Source organism: Lepidochelys kempii, chromosome 18 (assembly GCF_965140285.1).
Source record: "Lepidochelys kempii isolate rLepKem1 chromosome 18, rLepKem1.hap1, whole genome shotgun sequence".
In the NCBI taxonomy this organism is placed as follows: domain Eukaryota; kingdom Metazoa; phylum Chordata; order Testudines; family Cheloniidae; genus Lepidochelys; species Lepidochelys kempii.
In genome coordinates this window covers 20,290,476-20,310,532 of record NC_136397.1, presented here as the reverse complement: position 1 = coordinate 20,310,532, position 20,057 = coordinate 20,290,476, and the positions used below count along the sequence as shown (strand labels likewise).

At 44.0% G+C, this 20,057-nt stretch overlaps 1 protein-coding gene across 1 annotated transcript in view; it reads left to right on the top strand.

Annotated features, from left to right (window-relative positions):
• The window catches only part of TTC34 (tetratricopeptide repeat domain 34), a 49,029-nt gene that overhangs the window by 16,380 nt on the left and 12,592 nt on the right, over nucleotides 1–20,057 (top strand). Inside the window, exons 5-7 of the mRNA XM_073316853.1 lie at nucleotides 2,277–2,443; nucleotides 14,449–14,719; nucleotides 15,778–15,992. Of these exons, the coding sequence (XP_073172954.1) occupies nucleotides 2,277–2,443; nucleotides 14,449–14,719; nucleotides 15,778–15,992 (653 nt within the window). The remainder of the gene's footprint in view (nucleotides 1–2,276; nucleotides 2,444–14,448; nucleotides 14,720–15,777; nucleotides 15,993–20,057) is intronic.

Genomic DNA, 20,057 nt, shown 5'->3' with positions numbered 1-20,057 from the left:
GGAAAGCATTGAAGCTGTGCAGTTTTTAATTTCCTTTATTACTGAACGGGTGAAATAAATCCTAATGTTAATGGCTAAGTTTATTGCAGCTATCACTATGAGTCTGCATAGGGCGAGATCCCTTTGGACATAGCTGCTGGGTATCTGGGTGCCTCACAAGCAGTCATTAATTTTCACAACGGTGAGAGAAGGATCCTCACCCCCCCATGTTACAGTTAAGGAGCTGGGGCACACCTATTCCTCTGAAGGTCAGACAGCCGTTCTCTGGGTAATGCACACCTTGGCTGCCTGTTGATTTCAACTACTGTATTTAACTGGAGTTCTGCCTCAGACTCTACATTCTTCTTTCTCTCATTGCCTGATGTGCAAAGCCTGGTTTCTCCACCTCTGCTGGGGAACGAGGATTCCATTGATGTACAAATCCCGGCCAAGGCATTGAGTAGGGAAGTGCAAGAAACATGCCATTAGTAAAAATGCTGTCGGGAAAGCAGCTTTGGTTAGCAGCTGAGACAATCAGAGCTTGGGTGAGGGGCTGCAGGGAAATGGCTCCGGAGACTCCACGGCCGTGTGTTATTATCATGATGTAACATAGGGATATGAACCTTGCCACCATCTCTAGCGGGGTGGAATGGCTGTGAACACTTTTGTTTACCTCAGCTAGAATGGAGGTTACACTCACATCCCCAACTGAGTCTCGATTCTCTGCCTGCATCCTTGCTGCTTCCAGGGGGTAGTAATTTATGGCTGGCCTATACCACTCCTCTGTGCCAGCCAGCACATAGGGGGCTCTGCCCATTTCCCACCCATCCCAGCCATTCCCCTTCTATCTACTGCCCCAAGTCCGGATAGCTTCCGCAAGTAAGGGAGCTTCTACCCCACGTCACTGATATGTAAGTCCAAGTCACAATCTATCCCACACTATTGATACTGGCTTTTCATCCTCAGTGACAAGGGCCATTTCCATATGGAAGGTTGGAGAGACTGAAAATGCAAAAAGCCAAGCTCACAAGAGACGTGATTGCTTGTCCGTGTAACTGGCTGCATCATGTATTATCTGTGTGCAGCAGGGATGGCAGGGGTGCAGCGAACAGCTGATTCAAAATGCTGCAGCTGACAGAAACCAAACAGCTGTGTCTCTCCATGCTGGGGCAGTTCCCGCCCCAGATGTTTTCAAGGTTTCAAGTCCCCTGCAGTTATTGTAACTATAGCAAGTTCAGCAACGTGGAAGGGAGGTCAGAAATAAGTCCATTGGGGAGGAATCATTTTAGAAATTTCACTTGTGAAGTTACCATTTTCCTTCCATCATTTTTCAGACACATCAGGTTGGGGGGAGGGGATTATCAAAACAAATTATACTGTTCAAATAGGCGTTAAGAACCAATTATGCTTTCAGAGGAGACATCCAAGAGACCTTGGACAGTTACTTGATAAAAACTCCAAAGAGCAACAATCACTGGGAAAGTGAAGAGTAAAGTCTCAGTTGTCTAAGGGGCAGTCTCTGCTCACTTGGAACCATCCTATTGAGTCCATGGTATTAGCTGCAGAGTCAGACACCACTCAGCATAAAGAGGGCAGAACTAGACTTAGCAACATGATAAGGTGCAAGGAAATACAGGATGCAAATACTGATTGCAGCATCAGTGTGTGTCCGAACATTGGAGCCATAATATTTCTGGGCTTCATGTACAAAATAATCTCTTTAGTGCCCCTCACTGATTTAGTCTTTAAGGGTGAAAGCCACCTCCGTGTGGGGAGCCAGCACAACCCTATGCACCCTTAAGTCCCATTTAATTCCTCTAGTGCAGATGAAAGGCCCTGTTGAACCACTAAACACTCTGCTAATACTGGTCTCACTGAATCAAACAGCAAAATTCCTATTGAGTTCAGTGGGAAATAAGATTAGATCCTGAGGACTTGAAAGGGGTGTTTACGTTCTTGTGCACCGGGGTGAATTTTGCATTTTTTGGATAGGTTTCTTCATCACCATTCTGCTTTAACATTTTCCCCCAGCTTTCCAAACACTGGGGACCGAGCCCCAGCTCAGTCTCCTGCTATTCTACCCCAGCCTCAGAGCTGACTAGCTGACGAGCATTATGTCCTGCTACACAAGAGTTGCAAAAGGTCCACGTACCACCTAAGTCCTCTAAATAGGGCTTTTGTGGAGCAGAGCACGCTGCCTGGGGTGTGATTTCACCCACAGTGCCAATTTGGGACATGTCATACTAGAAGGCTGTAGCATCCTTTCTGTTTGATTTGCACATTTCTCTCTTGACCAGGTGGCTACGCTGAAGAGTCCCTTCTCACCAGGGCCCGATGTTATGGACACCTTGGCCAGAAGAAAACTGCGATTTTTGATTTTAATGCCATCCTGAAGGAGGACCCTAGAAATGTACAGGCCCTGAGTGGAAGGGGATTCATTTACCTTGCCCTGAACCAGCAGAAGGTATGTTGCTGTGTTGGATTCATGTCACGTGTTGCCCAGTAAATATAAAATATTTACAAGAACTATCTCAGGCTCCATGCGTCTGACCATGCCCCCACTGAAATCAATGGGAAATCTGCCATCGAATTCAAGTGGGGTGAAGGTTGGGCCCTTATACATTGATGCCTGGGCCTAAATCCATGTATATATTACACCAGTGGCTCTCAATCTTTCCAGACTACTGTACCCCTTTCAGGAGTCTGATTTGTCTTGCTACCCCTAAGTTTCATCTCACTTACAAACTACTTGCTTACAAAATCAGACATAAAAATACAAAAGTTTCACAGCCACGCTGTTACTGAAAAATTTCTTACTTTCTAATTTTTACCATATTAGAAAATAAATCAATTGGAATATAAAAATTGTACTTACATTTTAGTGCACAGTCTACAGAGCCATATAAACAAGTCATTGTCTGTATGAAATTTTAGTTTGTACTGACTTTGCTGGTCTTTTTATGTAGTCTGTTGTAACACTGGGCCAATATCTAAATGAGTGGCTGTACCCCCTGGAAGACCTCTGCGTACCCCCAGGGGTGCACATACTCCAAGGTGAGAATCACTGTATTACTCAATGTCCTGGATGGGTTGTTAGCAATGGGGCTTGAACAGAGAAGCAGATACATTAGCGCAAAAATCATAGCAGGCTCATTCACCTCTATATGTTGCCCAGCATATATAGGGGGCCAGAGCGCTGCCATACTGTGTATGTGTGGGCTTCAGTTAGCACAGCCAAGAAGCTGAAATATTATTTTAAGATCTAAAAATGTATTGTAAATGGTAAAATACATGGGCTCTGCTGCATGCAAAAGGCCTGATTCGATGTGGCCCACGGTACTTCTGTAGATTTGTTGCCCCAACCATTCACTGCCTTGGCTCCGAAGCAGAAACATGCCACTCTCAGGCAGCCTGTGATGCAAGATCAAAGCCATGGCTCAAAGTGGTATCCTGCTCTTCCTGTGTGCATGTCTATCCCTCCCCCTCCATTAAGAACTCAATTGCCTGTGTCTAGAGGAGAGGAAGGAGAACCCGTAGTCACATCCTCATTTGCGTCACTACCATGCAATCATATGCAAGGCTACAAAAAAGCTCCTCTTACATTTGTTGCTACATTGTCTGTTCCAGTGGAAAAAGAGGATAGCAGCACTTGATGCCAAACCATAATATGTCCAACACTGCTGCATCTACACAGCACATCCACTTATGATTTGTGGTAGGTCACGCTTTAGAAATTGCAGGGCTTCATTCATTATCCTCAAGTTAAGTGGCATGTCAGACATTTGTATGGTGACCAGATGTCCCGATTTCATAGGGACAGTCCTGATTTTGGGGTCTTTTTCTTATATAGGATCCTATTACCCCCCAACCCCCTGTCCCTATTTTTCACATTTGCTCTCTGGTCACCCTAGACTTTTGCCTGCATCATCTGCCTCTTGCAGGGCCAGTCTTAATAATAACAATAATAACACCCGGCTACTATATAGCACTTTCCATCAGTAGATCTCAGAGCACCACTGAACTTAGCAATATTGGAGGTACTGGGCCAGGTCCTTGGCTGTTATAAACTGGCACAACTCCATTGAATTCATTGGAGCTATGTCAATTTACATCTATTGAGCCAAATTCCGCACTCATTTACTCCTCTGCAAATCCAGAGTAATTCCATTGGCCTGAGTGGCTTAACTCTGGGTTTGTACCAGAGGAACAGAACAGAAACTGTTTCATGAGAGCAACTCCTTCCTGAATTATGTGCTTAGAACTATAAGGTCTAAATGTGTTTTCCTGCCTCCACCAGGAATATTTTTCTCTGTCTATTTATCCAATTATTTTGGCATCCACAGAGCCCTTCTCCCTCACTCTCTGCAATGGAGGAGTTGCCTCATTTTCCTCCAGCATTTTATCATGTTTTTATTGGCTGGTGGAATGCTGTGACTGCTTTTCCAGTGCACAGACTCTCACAGCCAGGGAAGCACTTTATCAAGAACGTTATTATACCTGAGCAATGCTCTGCACTCTGATCTGAGTCTCAAACCCTGTCAGGATGTTGGGAGATCACTCCTTTAGACATCCAGCCAAAAGAAGTGGTTAGCATGGTACAGGGCACATCCTGGGTTTTGGGAATGGAAAGCGATTATTTGTATATGATAGGGCCTTGAGAAGCCTTTTTTTCTACCAATTCCACACACCAGCGTAATCGTGCCAGGTTCAGACCCCACGTAAGGTTCATTCAGTTTAAGGAGTGGAGTGGTTCTCACAGACATTGTGCTGACCCTCTGCACAAGGTGAGCTTTGCCCAGTGCGGGCATTCGGTTGTGCCAAGCATGAGCCCTGTGCTGCTTCCTTCATGCTGAGTCTGGTGTAGTTCTCACACAACTGTCCCACGAAGTCCTTCCTGTAGGTTGCAGAATGAAATACCAGAGAGGAAACTCAGAGATGTGATCGAACATCCATAGAGCATCTCTCACTGATGACACAGCAACTCTCTCTGCCGGTGAAAAACTGGCAGAACTTCTAGCCATGTCCTGCCATGTATGCCGTCAGACAAAGCGCAGGCTTTATGTCAAGTTTTGTGCTTAGCTGAATAGTGCCAGACTGAGTGTGCTAGATACTAAAATCCTTGATTTAGCCACAGGTCAGCATTGGCCTAGACAGCATCCATGTAAGCCCCCTGCATATTGCCTAACCAGTGTCCCTGAGCCTTCAGTCGTGAAAAACCATCTCTAGTGGTGCAAAGATAGCTCAGGCTCCATGGCCTGTTCAATTCTTGGCCCTGAAGGGAGCCAGCTATGATATGGACACCTGTTCGCTAGGGAATGGACCAAGATCCTTCCCCCACACAGATAAATACTCAGTTCATATAAACCCCTCTGGTGGGTCTGACTAGAAATGAGCAAGGTATTGGTAGTGAAGTATTGAGGGTGTGGTCCATGGGAGTCTTTCCTTTGATTTCAGTAGGCTTTAAATGGGATCCTTAATGAATTCCCTCCCAGAAAAATTTGGATCTGGGGTGTTGGTTTGACTCCATCAATGTTTTCTATAGAATGCTTCACAACACCCTGGTGAGGGTCATCCCGATGAAGTGAGCTGTAGCTCACGAAAGCTTATGCTCAAATACATTGGTTGGTCTCTAAGGTGCCACAAGTCCTCCTCTTCTTTTTGCGAATACAGACTAACACGGCTGCTACTCTGAAACTTGCTTAGACTGTAAACTCTTGCAGATAGTGACTGTCTTTTTGCACCACGCTTAGCATGATAGAGTCCTGGTTTATGATTGGGGTCCCTAGGTAATCCTGCAATTCTAATAATAATAATAATTAGGCAAGTATTAGTATTAACATATTTTTTCTGAATCTCTAAAACGAAGCACAGAGAGGCTAAGTGACTTGCCCCAAGTCATACCTAGAGCTGAGCCAACGTTTGGCTATTCGGATGGAATTTGGCAATTTCAGATTCAGGGGTGCATTTGTGAATTTGCTCACCTCCAGTAGCTGTGTAAGTTATATGAATGTCTCCATCAAAGACATTCCAACTTGGGGGTTGGAGTATTCAAAATTCAGCAGGAAACATATGCGTGAGAGGTGAAATGAAAAGAAAGTAAATACGCTTGCCCCTCCCCACTATATTTAGTAGTATCTAGCATTTGTATCGTGCCTTAGGAATGGCATTTTCAAAAAAGCCCTCAGCCTCGGCCTAACTCTGCTCCCACTGAGGTTAATGGGAGTTGACTTCAGTGGGAGTGGTGTTTGATCAATGATAAATGCTTTTGAAACTCCACCTGCAATGTCTGAAGCACTGTACAGATGTTGACTAATTCACCTAAGTGGCGCAGCAAGTCAATGGGAGAGCTGGAAATAGAACCCAGATGTCCCAACTCTTTTGTGATTTCTCTGTTGTCCACTTCTAATCTTTAACAATTCTCCTTTTTGTAATCATGCCGCCTTTCGGCAAATAAGTAACCAACACCCTAGTCATGGGTATTGTGCAGCAGAACCACCTGTCTGACTTCAGAGCAAAATCTTGTAAAAAGTGAAAAAATTCTCTGTCAGGAGATGAACTACATGATATAAAGCCCCCTGAAAATGATCCACAGTGTTCATGTTTATTTTGGCTTGGACAGCAGTTATCAATCCATGCGAAAACCTTTCCCAAGCGAATGAACATCGGGAACATTGCATGCACATTCATTAGAAGCAGGTTTAATATCCTTTGACTTTGCAAACAAGTTGTAACCAGAAGCAGCCAAGCCTAGACGGTTTACATTGCAGAGATGTGATTTCTCCTGACAATCTTAAAATCCCTTTTTAGCCAATAGCCCCTGTGTTATTAAAACAAGACGCTGGCCTAAGCTGATCTAGTGACCCTCCTTCTGCCACATTTCATATGCTCAGAGATGTTTGTGTTTTCACAGAGTCAAGAACTAACATACCAAACATTCTTAACACTTACGAGCAGACTGCAATGTCTCATTTTGAGTACAAATGGCATTTGTGTCCAAACACTGATGTTTAGGCAAGGTATTTCACCCAATCAATCACCTTCCAAAATATAGAACAAAAAGGCCACCATCTTGGTGTAGAGTGTCCCTGTCAGCATGTTACCCATTAGTGGTACAAATAGCTGTATGGCATCTATTGGCACACTGATTTTCAGATACTGTGCTGTGGTCCAGGGAGCTATTGCTTGGAGGAGATGGTGACTCCAGGAATGATGTTATAAAGATGACGACAAAGGGTAAGGTCCCTGCGGGGAGAATGTCCAGTTTGAGGAGATCCCTGTAAATCTATGGCTGGGTAGTTCCACACGGGTTGATATCAACCCTATCAGCTCTGCATAACGTTTGAAGGGGGATTTTTGTTTGTTTGTTTTTTTAATTCTGAAGAACTGGAGCAATAATTACCATGGCATTTGCTTCAGTAATTTCTTTTGGTGGGGTGAATTCACCCCTATGCCGAGGGTGTGAGAACAAGGCCTCTGCACCTCTTACGTCTCCTTTCTTCAGTCCTGTTCTGTTCTGATGCTGGATTTACATGACCTTGTGCCACCCCTCGTCATCTATACTAATAATTCAGCTGTTTTGGTCAGATATGACTTTCCAAACCTTAGCTCCCATTTCTGATGTCCTGTCCCTTTAAATGTTTGAGAACCTCCCTTCTCCCCCGAAGTGTACAGCCTCATTTTTGTGTTGGTTTCAGGTTTGCAGCAGACATGCCAAACCCGCAGCAAAAACACAGAAATTGGGCTTGTTTTTGGCTTAATTGGCTTGTGAGTTGCTTGTTGGCTAGTAGTTTGTTGCTTGTTGCTTCTTCTTTTTTTAATTGGCACCACCAAGCAGGGGCAAGGGGGGGCAAGTAGGGGCAAGCAGGGGGAGAGAGTCAGGGGTGCACAGCAGGCCCACCACAGTCCTTGACTGCAAGCCAGGGGGGTCTAGTCACATTGAGTGTTGGGGATTTTAGGGATTGGCTTGTTTTGGCCTTGTTTTGAAATGGGATTAGCTTGATTTTTGGCTTATTGTGAAAGTTGGGGTGCTTATTTACTGCGTGAAAGTTGGCAACTGTGTTTTGAAGTCAGAACAACAAAGGAGGACAGTAGGCAGTTGTGTTTCTCTTAGCTCTCTTTGTGTCTATGTCGGTCTCCTTCCTTGCTTGGTCCAGCTATAACACCATTGATGCAAATTTTCCTTGAAGGGAATATGCTCAGGCAAGACACCATGCCCATACGTTGGGCAAGTGCCAGCTATTGGAGACAAATTGCTAACAAAATGCAATATACCTCTGTGATTCAGTTTACGGAAAATCCATTCATTGTGTTTTGGGAGATATCTGCACTTCTTTTCTGAGTATTAACAAAGAAACATACGAGTTCAAGATGCAAATTATTACAGCCTGGTCTCATAGCAGTATTTCAACTGTCCAAGGGAACTCCACCGTTATGATGTGGTTAAGGATATTACAGGAAGCCCAGGACATGGGATTCATTATAGGATCAGGGCCACTTCCTGGAAAGATGGAAACTGATCAGTGTCTTATGCAGAGACGCTAATAGAATAAGATGAGGAGGTGCTTGAAGCTGTATGATCTGTGGTTTGTTCATTAAACTTATGGGAGTAAACAAGTAAACAGATACTTGGACCAACATCATAGACTTTCATATAGACAGACCCTCCTGCTTTTTATCCAAAGCATTCAGATCAAGTCAAGAACTGTCTCTTTGATTTGTTTTGTTTTTCCCCATTGGAAGAAAGATGCTTATTTCTAACAACTGGCCCCTCTTCCGGATGAATATTTTAAAAATACTGTACTGTTGATGGCTTGTGACTATACCTTTTTCAGTCTTACTCAAAAATTTCAATAAAATGTAAGTGTTTTTTTTGAACAAAGTGCCAACTGGTATGTTTTCTTTAAAAAAAAAAAGTCAGTGAAAATATTTTAATAGATTACACATTCCCTTGTAAACTTGCAGCCCAAAAATTGCACCACCCTCAGAGTGCCAGAACTAGAAAGTGAAACTGACTAGAATCTTATAAACAAATGTGAAATTGAGTCATCTTAATTTCATTGTGCAACAGCAGTGAAATGCAAATAGAATCATAGAATCATAGAATATCAGGGTTGGAAGGGACCCCAGAAGGTCATCTAGTCCAACCTCCTGCTCGAAGCAGGACCAATTCCCAGTTAAATCATCCCAGCCAGGGCTTTGGAACTAAATAGGAACTAAACAGACCTGCAGCCCTCAAATGAATATTTACTGACTCTTTATGAAGCTTATTTCTTGTGATTTATATTCAGAAGCATCCTTCCAGGCTGAGAAGTTCATAGAATTAGGCACATCAGTAAGTTCTGTAGAATTGGGTGTTAAACAATGATGTCAGTTAGAATCTGACCACTCTTTTAGGGTTAGTAATCTAAGGGGTTATTAGTGAGAAATTTTAAAGTCATGTAATTAGTATTTTTGTTACAGCTGTGTCCCTTTAACCCCAGGGGTCTGTAGCTGTGAAGGGTGAGATTGCACATTTGCTGAATGCTTTGGGCAAGGGGCCGTGCACATCTGCAGCACCCCAGGAGGAGATCTGGGAAGTAAACGTGACTCAGTCTCAGCTCCTTCCCTGATGCTCTTTTTCTCACACAGGGAAATCATTTGCACCACCGCTTTACTGGTGCAGCTGACTTCCTCACCACGCCCAGCCAGTTCCATTGCCTGGCACATGGAGGCAAAGGAACTAACATTCCAACTATCTTCAGCCTTTCCCCATCTACCTGCTCAGAGACAGTTCAAGGCAGCCCCACCTTTATCTCCTCATCCCTATGGCCCAGCCATGATATGGGGAGTGCTAGCATGGCTATCTAGGGAGGCCAACGGGGGAGATGTTTTACTCCCCCTTACTCTCCTGCATGGCTGTGATAGGGCCAGATTATGTCCCAGCCTAAGTATTTAGAAATTCTATCATGACCCACTCCAGTACCCCTATTAAATAGTAATGATGCTTTGCATTTATAAAGCATTTAATCCCAGGAGCTCAAGGTGTTCCGCAGAGGTTAATTAATCAACCCTCACAACTCCCTTCATGAGGTAGGGCTGTATTTATCATCCCCATTTTACAAATGGGGAAACCAACTCCCAGAGAAGTTAAGTGATTTGCACAAGTGTCATTAAGTAAGTCAGCAGCAGAGTAGGGAAGAGACTCCATGCCAGAACTCCTGACTTTCAGTCTCATGCTCAAACCACTAGATCATGCTCCCTTTCCATACAAATTGTGGCTGTACAGAGATAGGCATCCAGCAATCTGAATTGCTGTTTGCTTGTTACAGTGAATATGCTTGTCCATGTAAAAGAAAGCTTGGAGAAAATAATAAAAACCAGCTGCCTAATCTGATCCTTTGCTGGATAAAAGCTTGGACCTGATGCAGCGTGTACTAATTTTGTCAAGGACTTGAGACCGAGGAAAGAGAAAAAAAATAAAAGATGCCATTAAGATAAGAAAGTTTCAGAAACAAATCTCTGGACTTGCTGTCTAGTTCGCAGTACTGCTTTGAGCTCCATCTGTTCCAATTCTCCATGTGCTGTCTGCTTTCCCCTTCAAGGTCTTCGGAAGGTCTGCTTTCAATTTCAGCAAGATGTTTCATAGCCCATTGGGTGGTCATCTCAACTGCTTGTTAAAAGCCTGCCATTTCCCAAATGTTCAGAGTATAAAACAGCAAATGGGTATTTTCACTGCACCATTGTAACTCCTTTAAAACCCAATTTGCAAAACACTTGCGTGGACATTAGGGAAACCAGGGGCAGGGGAACAAGTGGATTTCATCTCCAATTTAGGCAAGAAATAGTGTTATGATTATTAAAGCTAGGAGTGTATGTTCGGTGCCAGATAAGAGGAAAAGCCTCACACTTGAGGAGCCCACACTTTAAGGCTCTGAGCCCGCAAGCAGTTTCATAAGAGGGGAACCCTGCCGCCATAGAGAACAGCTTGCCTAGCATTATTTACCTGCCGAGGCCAGTGGAAGCAGATTTTGCATCTGCTTGCAAAGCTTTGCAGAATGATAGGCACAGAGGAAAATTTCAAAGGGTAAAAGTCACCCCTACGCAGACGCCCCACGCAAGACCTGTGCCCCACTTAATTAATTAATCGAACTGATGTATAGGTCTTGTGCTAGCCTCCTATCCGGGAATGAATTTCACCCATACTGTATAAGATTCTCCCAGGCTCTGGGTATGAGCCCTTATGCCAGATATGAATACACTACACAGAAATTATTCAATAAAATGTGCTAGAGAATGTAGGGCAAGTGGCTAAGCTTGCCAAATGGAACTGCCCTTTCTACATCATTCCCAGCCTTCCTACATTAACCACCGCAGATAAGGACAGGCACATTCTGTGTAGCAGTGCTTGTAAGTACAATTGCCATGGAGACCAGGAATCTAGTTAAAGCTGGAGAGTGCATTAGCTCCACTTGTGGCTGGAATAATACCGTCAGGGCAGGCATCACATGATGGTGCTTACACATGGTCTTCCGAATTCTTTTTATTAGCGTGCGAGCAAATGGTCAGTCTTGGGAAGACATGCTGTGTTGCTGTTAGTTTGTAATCAGTCAAGGTTCTGCAGAAGAGGATCTTGGAGAGGGAGCTAGGTCAGCAGCAGCTGAGTTTGCTGTCTGCCTCAGACTCTGATCGCAGTCAGTTCCTGAGGCAGAAGAAGAGGCAGCAATACTTTGCATTCTTAGAGCCCTTAGCAAACATTAAAGGCACGTCTACACTGAGTTAAAAGACCCGCGGCACTGTCATGGCTGGCCCGGATCAGCTGACTTAGGCTCACGGGGCTTCAGCTGCAGGGCTATAAAATTGTAGATGTTTGGACTTGGGCTGGAGCCCAGGTTCTGAGACCCTGCAAGGGAGGAAGGTCTCAGAGCCCAGGCTCCAGCCAGAGCATCTGCACTGCAATTGGATAGCCCTGTAGCCGGAGCCCCACAAGCCCAAGTCAGCTGACCTGAGGTGTGAGACTCGGAGGCATAGGTTTTTTTATTTCAGTGTAGACAAAACATTAGTAAGCCTCAGAACAACCTTGTGGGGTAGACAGATATTACTGGTATACCAAAAGGGATAAACTGAGGCACAGAACAAATAAATGACTTGATAACAATATTAGATAGTGAGTGATGGCCCAAACTTGAACCCAAATGTCCTAGCTCCCAAGTCCCTTGCATGAATCACCTTGCAACATTCCCACCGCTCAATGGATGGACCAGTACCGTTACGTAGCACTCTGGACATTCTCTGTTCTGGGACTAACAGAGCTAGGTTACGTTTACAGACAGATTCCATGAATGTGTTAAGGACAGCGTAGAGGTGATAGGAGAAATACTCCCTCCCAGACCCTACCAAAGGAGACCGTTATGAAGGTGATTTCAAAAAAACTCTTTATGAATGTTAACCAGAATTGATATAGAAAATGTTGTTATTAATTGGCCTTTAAATGCAAAATATTCCACATAAAAGGCCCCCACTGGTTGTCTAATGATAGTCCCATGATTGCTTGCTTGCTTCCTTTTCAAGATAGCAGGCACATCACAATAAGCAATAGGCTTTAATTTTGCAAGTCAGATTACATATTGAATGGTTGATTGAAATGGAAGGCATTTGTTTCTTTGGTTTATAAACTAATTTAAAAAGCTTTAATTAAATACCATTTTGGCTTTGGAAAAAAATTTTAAGGGAGCATAAAAGTGACCTGTAATGGTCTTGTTCAATCTAATTAAAACTTTTCAAACAGTGTTTTTCTAATGGACAGCATGGTGGAGGAACAATCTATTCCAGCCTACCAGAGGAATAAGCTCCTTGCTTCTCATTCCCTTTGTCCTCTACTATATCTCTCCTAGCCATGGTGGTGGGGGGTGTCTGGTTGGACTCATACTGAGATTTGGGAGACACCCAGAGAGAGAATCTACCAGGACTGGAATTCTAATGAATCCGGGGGTCATCAGACACCCATCTGACTCGCACAGTTATGCTGTATTTCCTCCGCTCTCCTTGTCTACCCAAAGTGTGAGCAAGGTGAAGAAGACCTTTAAAGCTGGTGGGCTTGACTGCCATTGGATCAATGCGCTGACCCATTGAATGGCAGTGAACACCGTGGTGAGGTATTTTAGCTGGTTCTTTCACATGCACATACCCTATCAGGCCGCCTGGACACAGCAGAATGTCAGACACGAAGGGTATGTCTACACTGCAGACTTACCCCTTCACCCCGAGGCTTGAGACTCCAAGCTGGAACATCCACACTGTTATTTCTAGTGTGCTAGCTTGGACCTGTCTAGTGCTAGATAGACATATGCTAGTAATGGGGGAGATACTCAGTTGCGGTGTAGACATACCCACAGTCCACACTACTGATGGCTCCATTTAGGCAGCAGCTCAGCAGGTCACTAGTAAGAACTTCTATTCCTTCTATCTCTTGACTGCAAAATTAGGACTCTGATTATGTAGCTTATTCCTTTCTCAGAAATAACATTTTGTCCTTCTCTTGCACCTCACATCTGAAGATCTCAAAGCACTTTACAAGCAGTAAGAAGAAAAGGAGGACTTGTGGCACCTTAGAGACTAACCAATTTATTGGAGCATGAGCTTTCGTGAGCTACAGCTCACTTTCTCGGATGCATACCGTGGAAACTGCAGCAGGCTTTATATATACACAGAGAATATGAAACAATACCTATTCCCACCCCACTGTCCTGCTGGTAATAGCTTATCTAAAGTGATCATCAGGTGGGCCATTTCCAGCACAAATCCAGGTTTTCTCACCCTCCACCCCCCCACACAAATTCACTCTCCTGCATGACAATCAAGTTGGGCTATTTCCTGCACAAACATTTGTGCAGGAAATAGCCCAACTTGATTGTCATGCACATTGTGTAAAGAGTTGTCACTTTGGATGGGCTATCACCAGCAGGAGAGTGAATTTGTGTGGGGGGGTGGAGGGTGAGAAAACCTGGATTTGTGCTGGAAATGGCCCACCTGATGATCACTTTAGATAAGCTATTACCAGCAGGACAGTGGGGTGGGAATAGGTATTGTTTCATATTCTCTGTGTATATATAAAGCCTGCTGCAGTTTCCACGATATGCATCTGAGGAAGTGAGCTGTAGCTCACGAAAGCTTATGCTCTAATAAATTGGTTAGTCTCTAAGGTGCCACAAGTACTCCTTTTCTTTTTGCGAATACAGACTAACACGGCTGTTACTCTGAAACCTTTACAAGCAGTAGTTCATCGAATCTGAGAACCCTCCATGAGGTTAATAATAGTGTGATCCCAGTATTGCAGATGGGGAAATTGAGGCCCAATAAGGCTAAGCAGCTTGCCCAAGATCCCACAGTGTGCCATTGTCAGATTTGGGAATAGAAGTCACTCGAGAGTGGCAAATTATTAACACATTATTATATTGTTGTTATTATTATTATTAGCTCTTGTTTTCCATGTAGGAGGCGGTGCAGGATTTGACTTCAGCCCTCAAAGAGGATGCAGCAGTGGTAATCCCAGAGATCCTATCCTTAAAGCATGAAGCCCAAGTGCTCATCACTCAGTGGCTACTTGACCACTGCAGGACTGTGTTAACCGAACTTGTTGCCGATAAGGACCTTCCAAAGGAAGAGACTCTCAAGGATCTCATTGTGATTGGTGGATCTTTAATCAAAATTAACAGCAAGGAAGCAAGATGTCACATCTTATATACAGACATCTTAATTGCAGTTGGTAAGTTCTTTTCCTCCTGTACAGTACATCATTTTAACTGTAAGAGTTCAGTTATTGATACCATGATACTATGCAGCCCCATGTACCCCCAAAGTACTTTAGATACGCTGCATGCAGGAATCACTTTGCCTACTGTGGGGAATGTCGAGATTCTTGGGATAGAAGACAGCAAGTGTTACGCAGCCACACTATACGACTGTTTAGGAGAGAAATGTCAGAATATTTCATCGCCCTGGAACAGCAGGTGAATGTAAGGAGGCAGAAGGTGATAACTCAATGGGACTAGAATGGGACTGGACATTGAGGCTAACATCCCACCTCTTGGGAAAAGGCTATGAAATCTTCATTGGTCATGACCTCAGTGTTATGTTTCTTCCAAGAGAGCACTGGAATGGGAATGGTGCCTATTATCACCGTGCAAGGTCATCACCGGTGCTGACCCAGAAGCCATCACCAGCTACACTTCAGACAGGGTCCTTCTTTTGGGACCTCCCAACCTAACTACTGAACAGGCTCATTGGTATTTACTCTTATGGAGGGGCCAGTGACAGCTCCATAGTTAAAGCTGAGTTGAGTTCTGCACCAAAAGGAGGGATTATGTAACATCTGACTAGTGCCAGTGTGGTGCTCAGTGTTGAACATAGATGAGACCTGGTCCCTTTCAGTCCCAAAGCTTAACAGGTTAGAGCTGGCATGATCATAGTCAGATCATAGTGAGTCACAGTGAACTGGTTGAGAAAGTCACATTTTTTTATACTGATGAAAACAAAGGAAATGTTTAGAAGACCCAAGACAATCAGACGTGGTTACAGATTCTCAGTTAGTTGTTCCATAGTAACCAATTAACTTACAAAAGAACTCCAAATGCTTAACATCTGTTGCCATAGTCTAAAAGTTGATTATTGCAAGTAGAAGGTGAAAATCAGTACCTTCAGTGCCATCTTAGAACAATAGAGTGATTTGGCTGTAACACTGATATAACTGTTGTAGGTTTCCTTGGTGTATCTTTCTGGATTGGGTTTATGATATTTAGTCACTTTATTGGTATTGACCAACAGGGAGGTATGAGGATGCCCTTCTACATCTTCAGGAGTCATTTGGCCAGGCTATAGCCGACAAATCTGCCAATGCTCGACTTGCTGTGCTGCAACTGAAGAGGAGAAACATGCTGCCGGCTGCTCGCTCCTTGAGCACTTTAGCTGAGAAAGGCCACGGGGAGCTGGGATTCCTCTTGAACTTTTTAGATGCTAAGCAACGACAGAACCTCTCTCAGGTACATCTTTCTTTGAGGCCTCCTCTAAAGCCACAATAAACAAATCTGCTTTGGGAGCCTTGTGCAGCCTGCTTATGGCTTGGGAAAGAGACAAAATTAGGCTCAGCATGGTGGGTAACATATGGACTTTTTTTGTTAATTAGCACTGGCCCCTGTGATTTGCAGAACTCCAAGATTGCAGAGGCATGAGAGGGGGTTAAATAACGGAGGCATGAATAGTTGCCTTCCTCCTTCTCCTCCTTCTTGATTCTGGAGGGGAGATTGAGTCTCAGTTGGAACCCAATGACTGTTGTTATTACTTGAGTATAATCAGTGATCCTGATTCGGTCTCTACTGAGTCACCAGCACCTCCTGCACCATTCCAAGTCACCATCCTTGGAAGTCTCCACTCCAAGTGTTGACCAACCCTGACCCTATTTAGTTCAAATACTATGGTGACAAGGGCCATGTGGGTGGAAGGGTGAAATGGACCAATAGATAGAAATTTAACAAGACCATTGCCCAAGGTATTGCATGCATCAGGGCATCACTTATTCTGAAAAGTGATAAACCAGGAGAAGGTCAGTCTGATGATGAGCAGTGCTAATATTCACTTGAGCATCTGCAATTCCAATTACCCAGAAGCTCTGTGTTCTGAGAATGCTCCTTCCTAATCAGAATCAGTTTGCTTCCTTTTATTCAATTTGTGGACTGTGGTTTGCGTGTGCTCTGGTGGGAAGCTATATTGTTATGCTTTCTCCTGGGTTATAAAACAAGCAACACGCTGATACTCTAAATGCATCTTGAGGGGAGTACTTGTATGTATTTTAGTGAACCAGCAGGAGGACATAAGTAAACAAGTATTAATTTACCAGTCCCTAGATACACTCCATTACCATGAAAAAAGCCTCTCTCCTCTGGATCACATGCAATGTTCACTCTGCTGGGGGAAGAGCTAGGAGATATTAGAAGTAATTTGCAACCATCAACAATATAAAGAAGATAAATGTGCAATCAAGTGTTTCTGTGGAGACCCAAGAGTAGGTGCCTGTCAGTGAAGATAAGGTTTAGAGCTGAATTCCCCAAGTGGCCAGGTCACTCTGTCTGCATGGGAGTCTCACCGCTATATCCCTGCTCACTGCTTTGAAAGCACAGGAGTTCCTTCGAGTTGCTGTTAAGAAAAATGTACTTTTTGCACCGTTTAAACCAGCCTGACTTTTGGGGCACTCAGTGGTGCTACAGATAATGAAATCTTCAGAAGCGGGAGAGAAGCTTTTTTCTGCCTTTTGTGGGCAGCTTTGGCAATGGGTCAGAACGAAACCTTTGCCAGGGGCTGATTTAATCTGAAATATTCCTCTCCCCTGCCAGAGATGAGGCAGCTGGGCTGGTTTCAAAGAAGCAAGTTGATAGGAGTATTAAAAATAAAACAAGACTCTCTTAATATTTTGTTTGTAATCTCACGGACAGAGGAACTGGGTGCACATTTGGACCTCAGCCACTTCGAGGTCTTTCCACAGAACACTTGTCTTGACTGCAGAAGGGTTACTTGCTGCAGTTATTTTTATTAGTGATTAGCCCAGAATAAAACTTGTGAACTAAGCACCCCCAGATGGTTCAGTGATTGAAATCCCCACTGGGCTGTTTTCCAGGTGTTTTACCTGTAAACCCTTGTTGGGCACACATGGTAATTTAAGTACCTGTGTGTGTAAGGGAGTTCTTGGTAAAAGCACAGAAACTATTGGACACACTTTGTGCTAAAATAAGTAAAAGAGGACCTCAAAGTGCTTTACAAAGATGAATCAGTTCATCCTAATTAAACCCCTGGTGGGGTTGGTTCCATTGTTATCTCCAGTTTATAAAATGGGAAACTGAGACATAGAACTATTCAGTGAGTCACCCAAGGTCACAAAGGGAATCAGTAGCAGAGCTGGAAATAGAGCTGAGGAGTCCTGATTCCCCCAATACCTGCTCTAACTACTCGTACTGCACACATTGATTCTGAAGTGTTTGGGGGGACAAAGGGTGTTATAGAAATATGTCGTTGTTATCCTGGAGTCTGGTCCAACAAGTTAAAAACAAATTAAAAGCTATCTGCATGAGAAAGGGTGGAGAAAAGAGCTCTCCTGACACTTGTCAGAAGAGAAGCCCTTATTAAAAACTTAAAAAGCAAAGGAATTACAAATAATAAAACCCTCCCACTACAAAGGGTATTTACAGTCAAGGAATCCGGGTGCTGAGGAGTCTGAAAATAGCAGAAAGGTCACTTGCGCCTAAGAGACTGAAAGATTGTTTTGACTCCAGAAGGTCAGAGAAAAGGAGCTTGCTGTGTCCGACCCTGCAATTTCTGATGTCAGAGGTTAAACATTTATTGCTGGTTGCCAGCTGTTGGTTTTTCCCCTGGGCTATTTGCAACTGCATCCCCGCAGAAATACTTTCAGGGCCCAATGGAGCCCCATTGTGAGCTGGTGCGATTCCAGCAACATCTGAAACTGGCCCTCAGTGTTAGGCAGCATGCTGGCCCATTCCACACACTATTGTGTGCAGGAAAACTCAAAATTGGCTTTGGGAGCAGTGCTAGTCATTTGGGAAAACAGAGGTTTTGATTTGGTTTTCAAAGAAACCTAGGGGATTTAGACACATACGTCCTGTTGAAATTCAAAGCCCCAAACTGCTTTGAAAATCTCTACTAAAGCCTTATGCTTCTGTCCTCTTTCAGATTGTTATTATCTGCATATGGAGTTGACAGTCTGCTCTCACCCTAATTTTTCCTGATGCAAACATTTAAACAGTTGAGGTCATGTTGGTGATGCGAAAAAAGAAAGATGTTTCTTGACTGCAAAGCAACTTGCTGTAAAGCAAAGTTAAGCCTGCTTTCCATGGTTTTTTCTGCACTCCCTTTCTGTAGTTGCTTTATAAGTGTCTTTGTTCAGAAGCAGCTGTACAAACTGGGCTGCTAATTAGTGTGTTTCATCTGTACTGTACATTCAAATGGGCCCTCTACCATTCCTTTATAATAAACTAGTGACTAGGCAGCTCGCAAGATCATGATCACCATGTTTATTCCAGTAGTGGAAACAGAATAGTATAATTTAGTTCTCAGAAACTCTTCCTGTGAGTTTGGTTGAGGGGAGTAATCCATAATTTCCCACCAACCAGCTTGTTTAGATCCAGCAATGTCAGAGATCCCTGCTTTCTGTCTGAAGGAGTCAAAGCAGAAACTTACTTAACAATCGGAGCTGCCTCTGCTGTATTGAGCTTAACCTGACTCCTGCTCGACAAAGTTCAATGCAAAGTTAGTCAATAAAGATTGGCGCTAACTGGAAAAGGTCTTCACGACAGCAACAGAAATGTGCAGAGGTGGTTTCTCTGTCACTGAGAAAATATTTATCCTTAAAAGGGTGGAGCATTGTCTATTAAATGTACAAACATGTATTTCAAAGAAATGCCCTGTGCTTTTTAGGGCAATGTGATCTAGCACTCACAGGAAAAATTCTGTTGTGTTAGGATGCTCCTGACATAAAGCTGTGGGCTTTTTTGGTTCCTGGTTCTATCTTGACCTTCTGTTAAAATCTGGCAGCTAAGCCCTGGTCTACACTAGGACTTTAGGTAGAATTTAGCAGCATTAAATCGATGTAAACCTGCACCCGTCCACACAATGAAGCCCTTTATTTCGACTTAAAGGGCTCTTAAAATCGATTTCCTTACTCCACCCCTGACAAGTGGATTAGCGCTTAAATTGGCCTTGCCGGCTCGAATTTGGGGTACTCGAATTTGGGGTACTACCAGTCGTATTGCACCGTCTGCTGCCAGAAGGCAATGGGTTGCTGCTACTGTGCAGCAAAGCCGTACCACATCTGCCAGCACCCAGGAGACATAGGGTGACGGTTACCTGAGCGGGCTCCATGCTTGCCGTGGTATGGCGTCTGCACAGGTAACTCAGGAAAAAAGGCGTGAAATGATTGTCTGCCCTTGCTTTCACGGAGGGAGGGAGGGAACGGGGGCCTGACGATACGTACCCAGAACCACCCGCGACAATGTTTTAGCCCCATCAGAGTGCTCCATTGTGACTGCTCTGGACAGCACTCT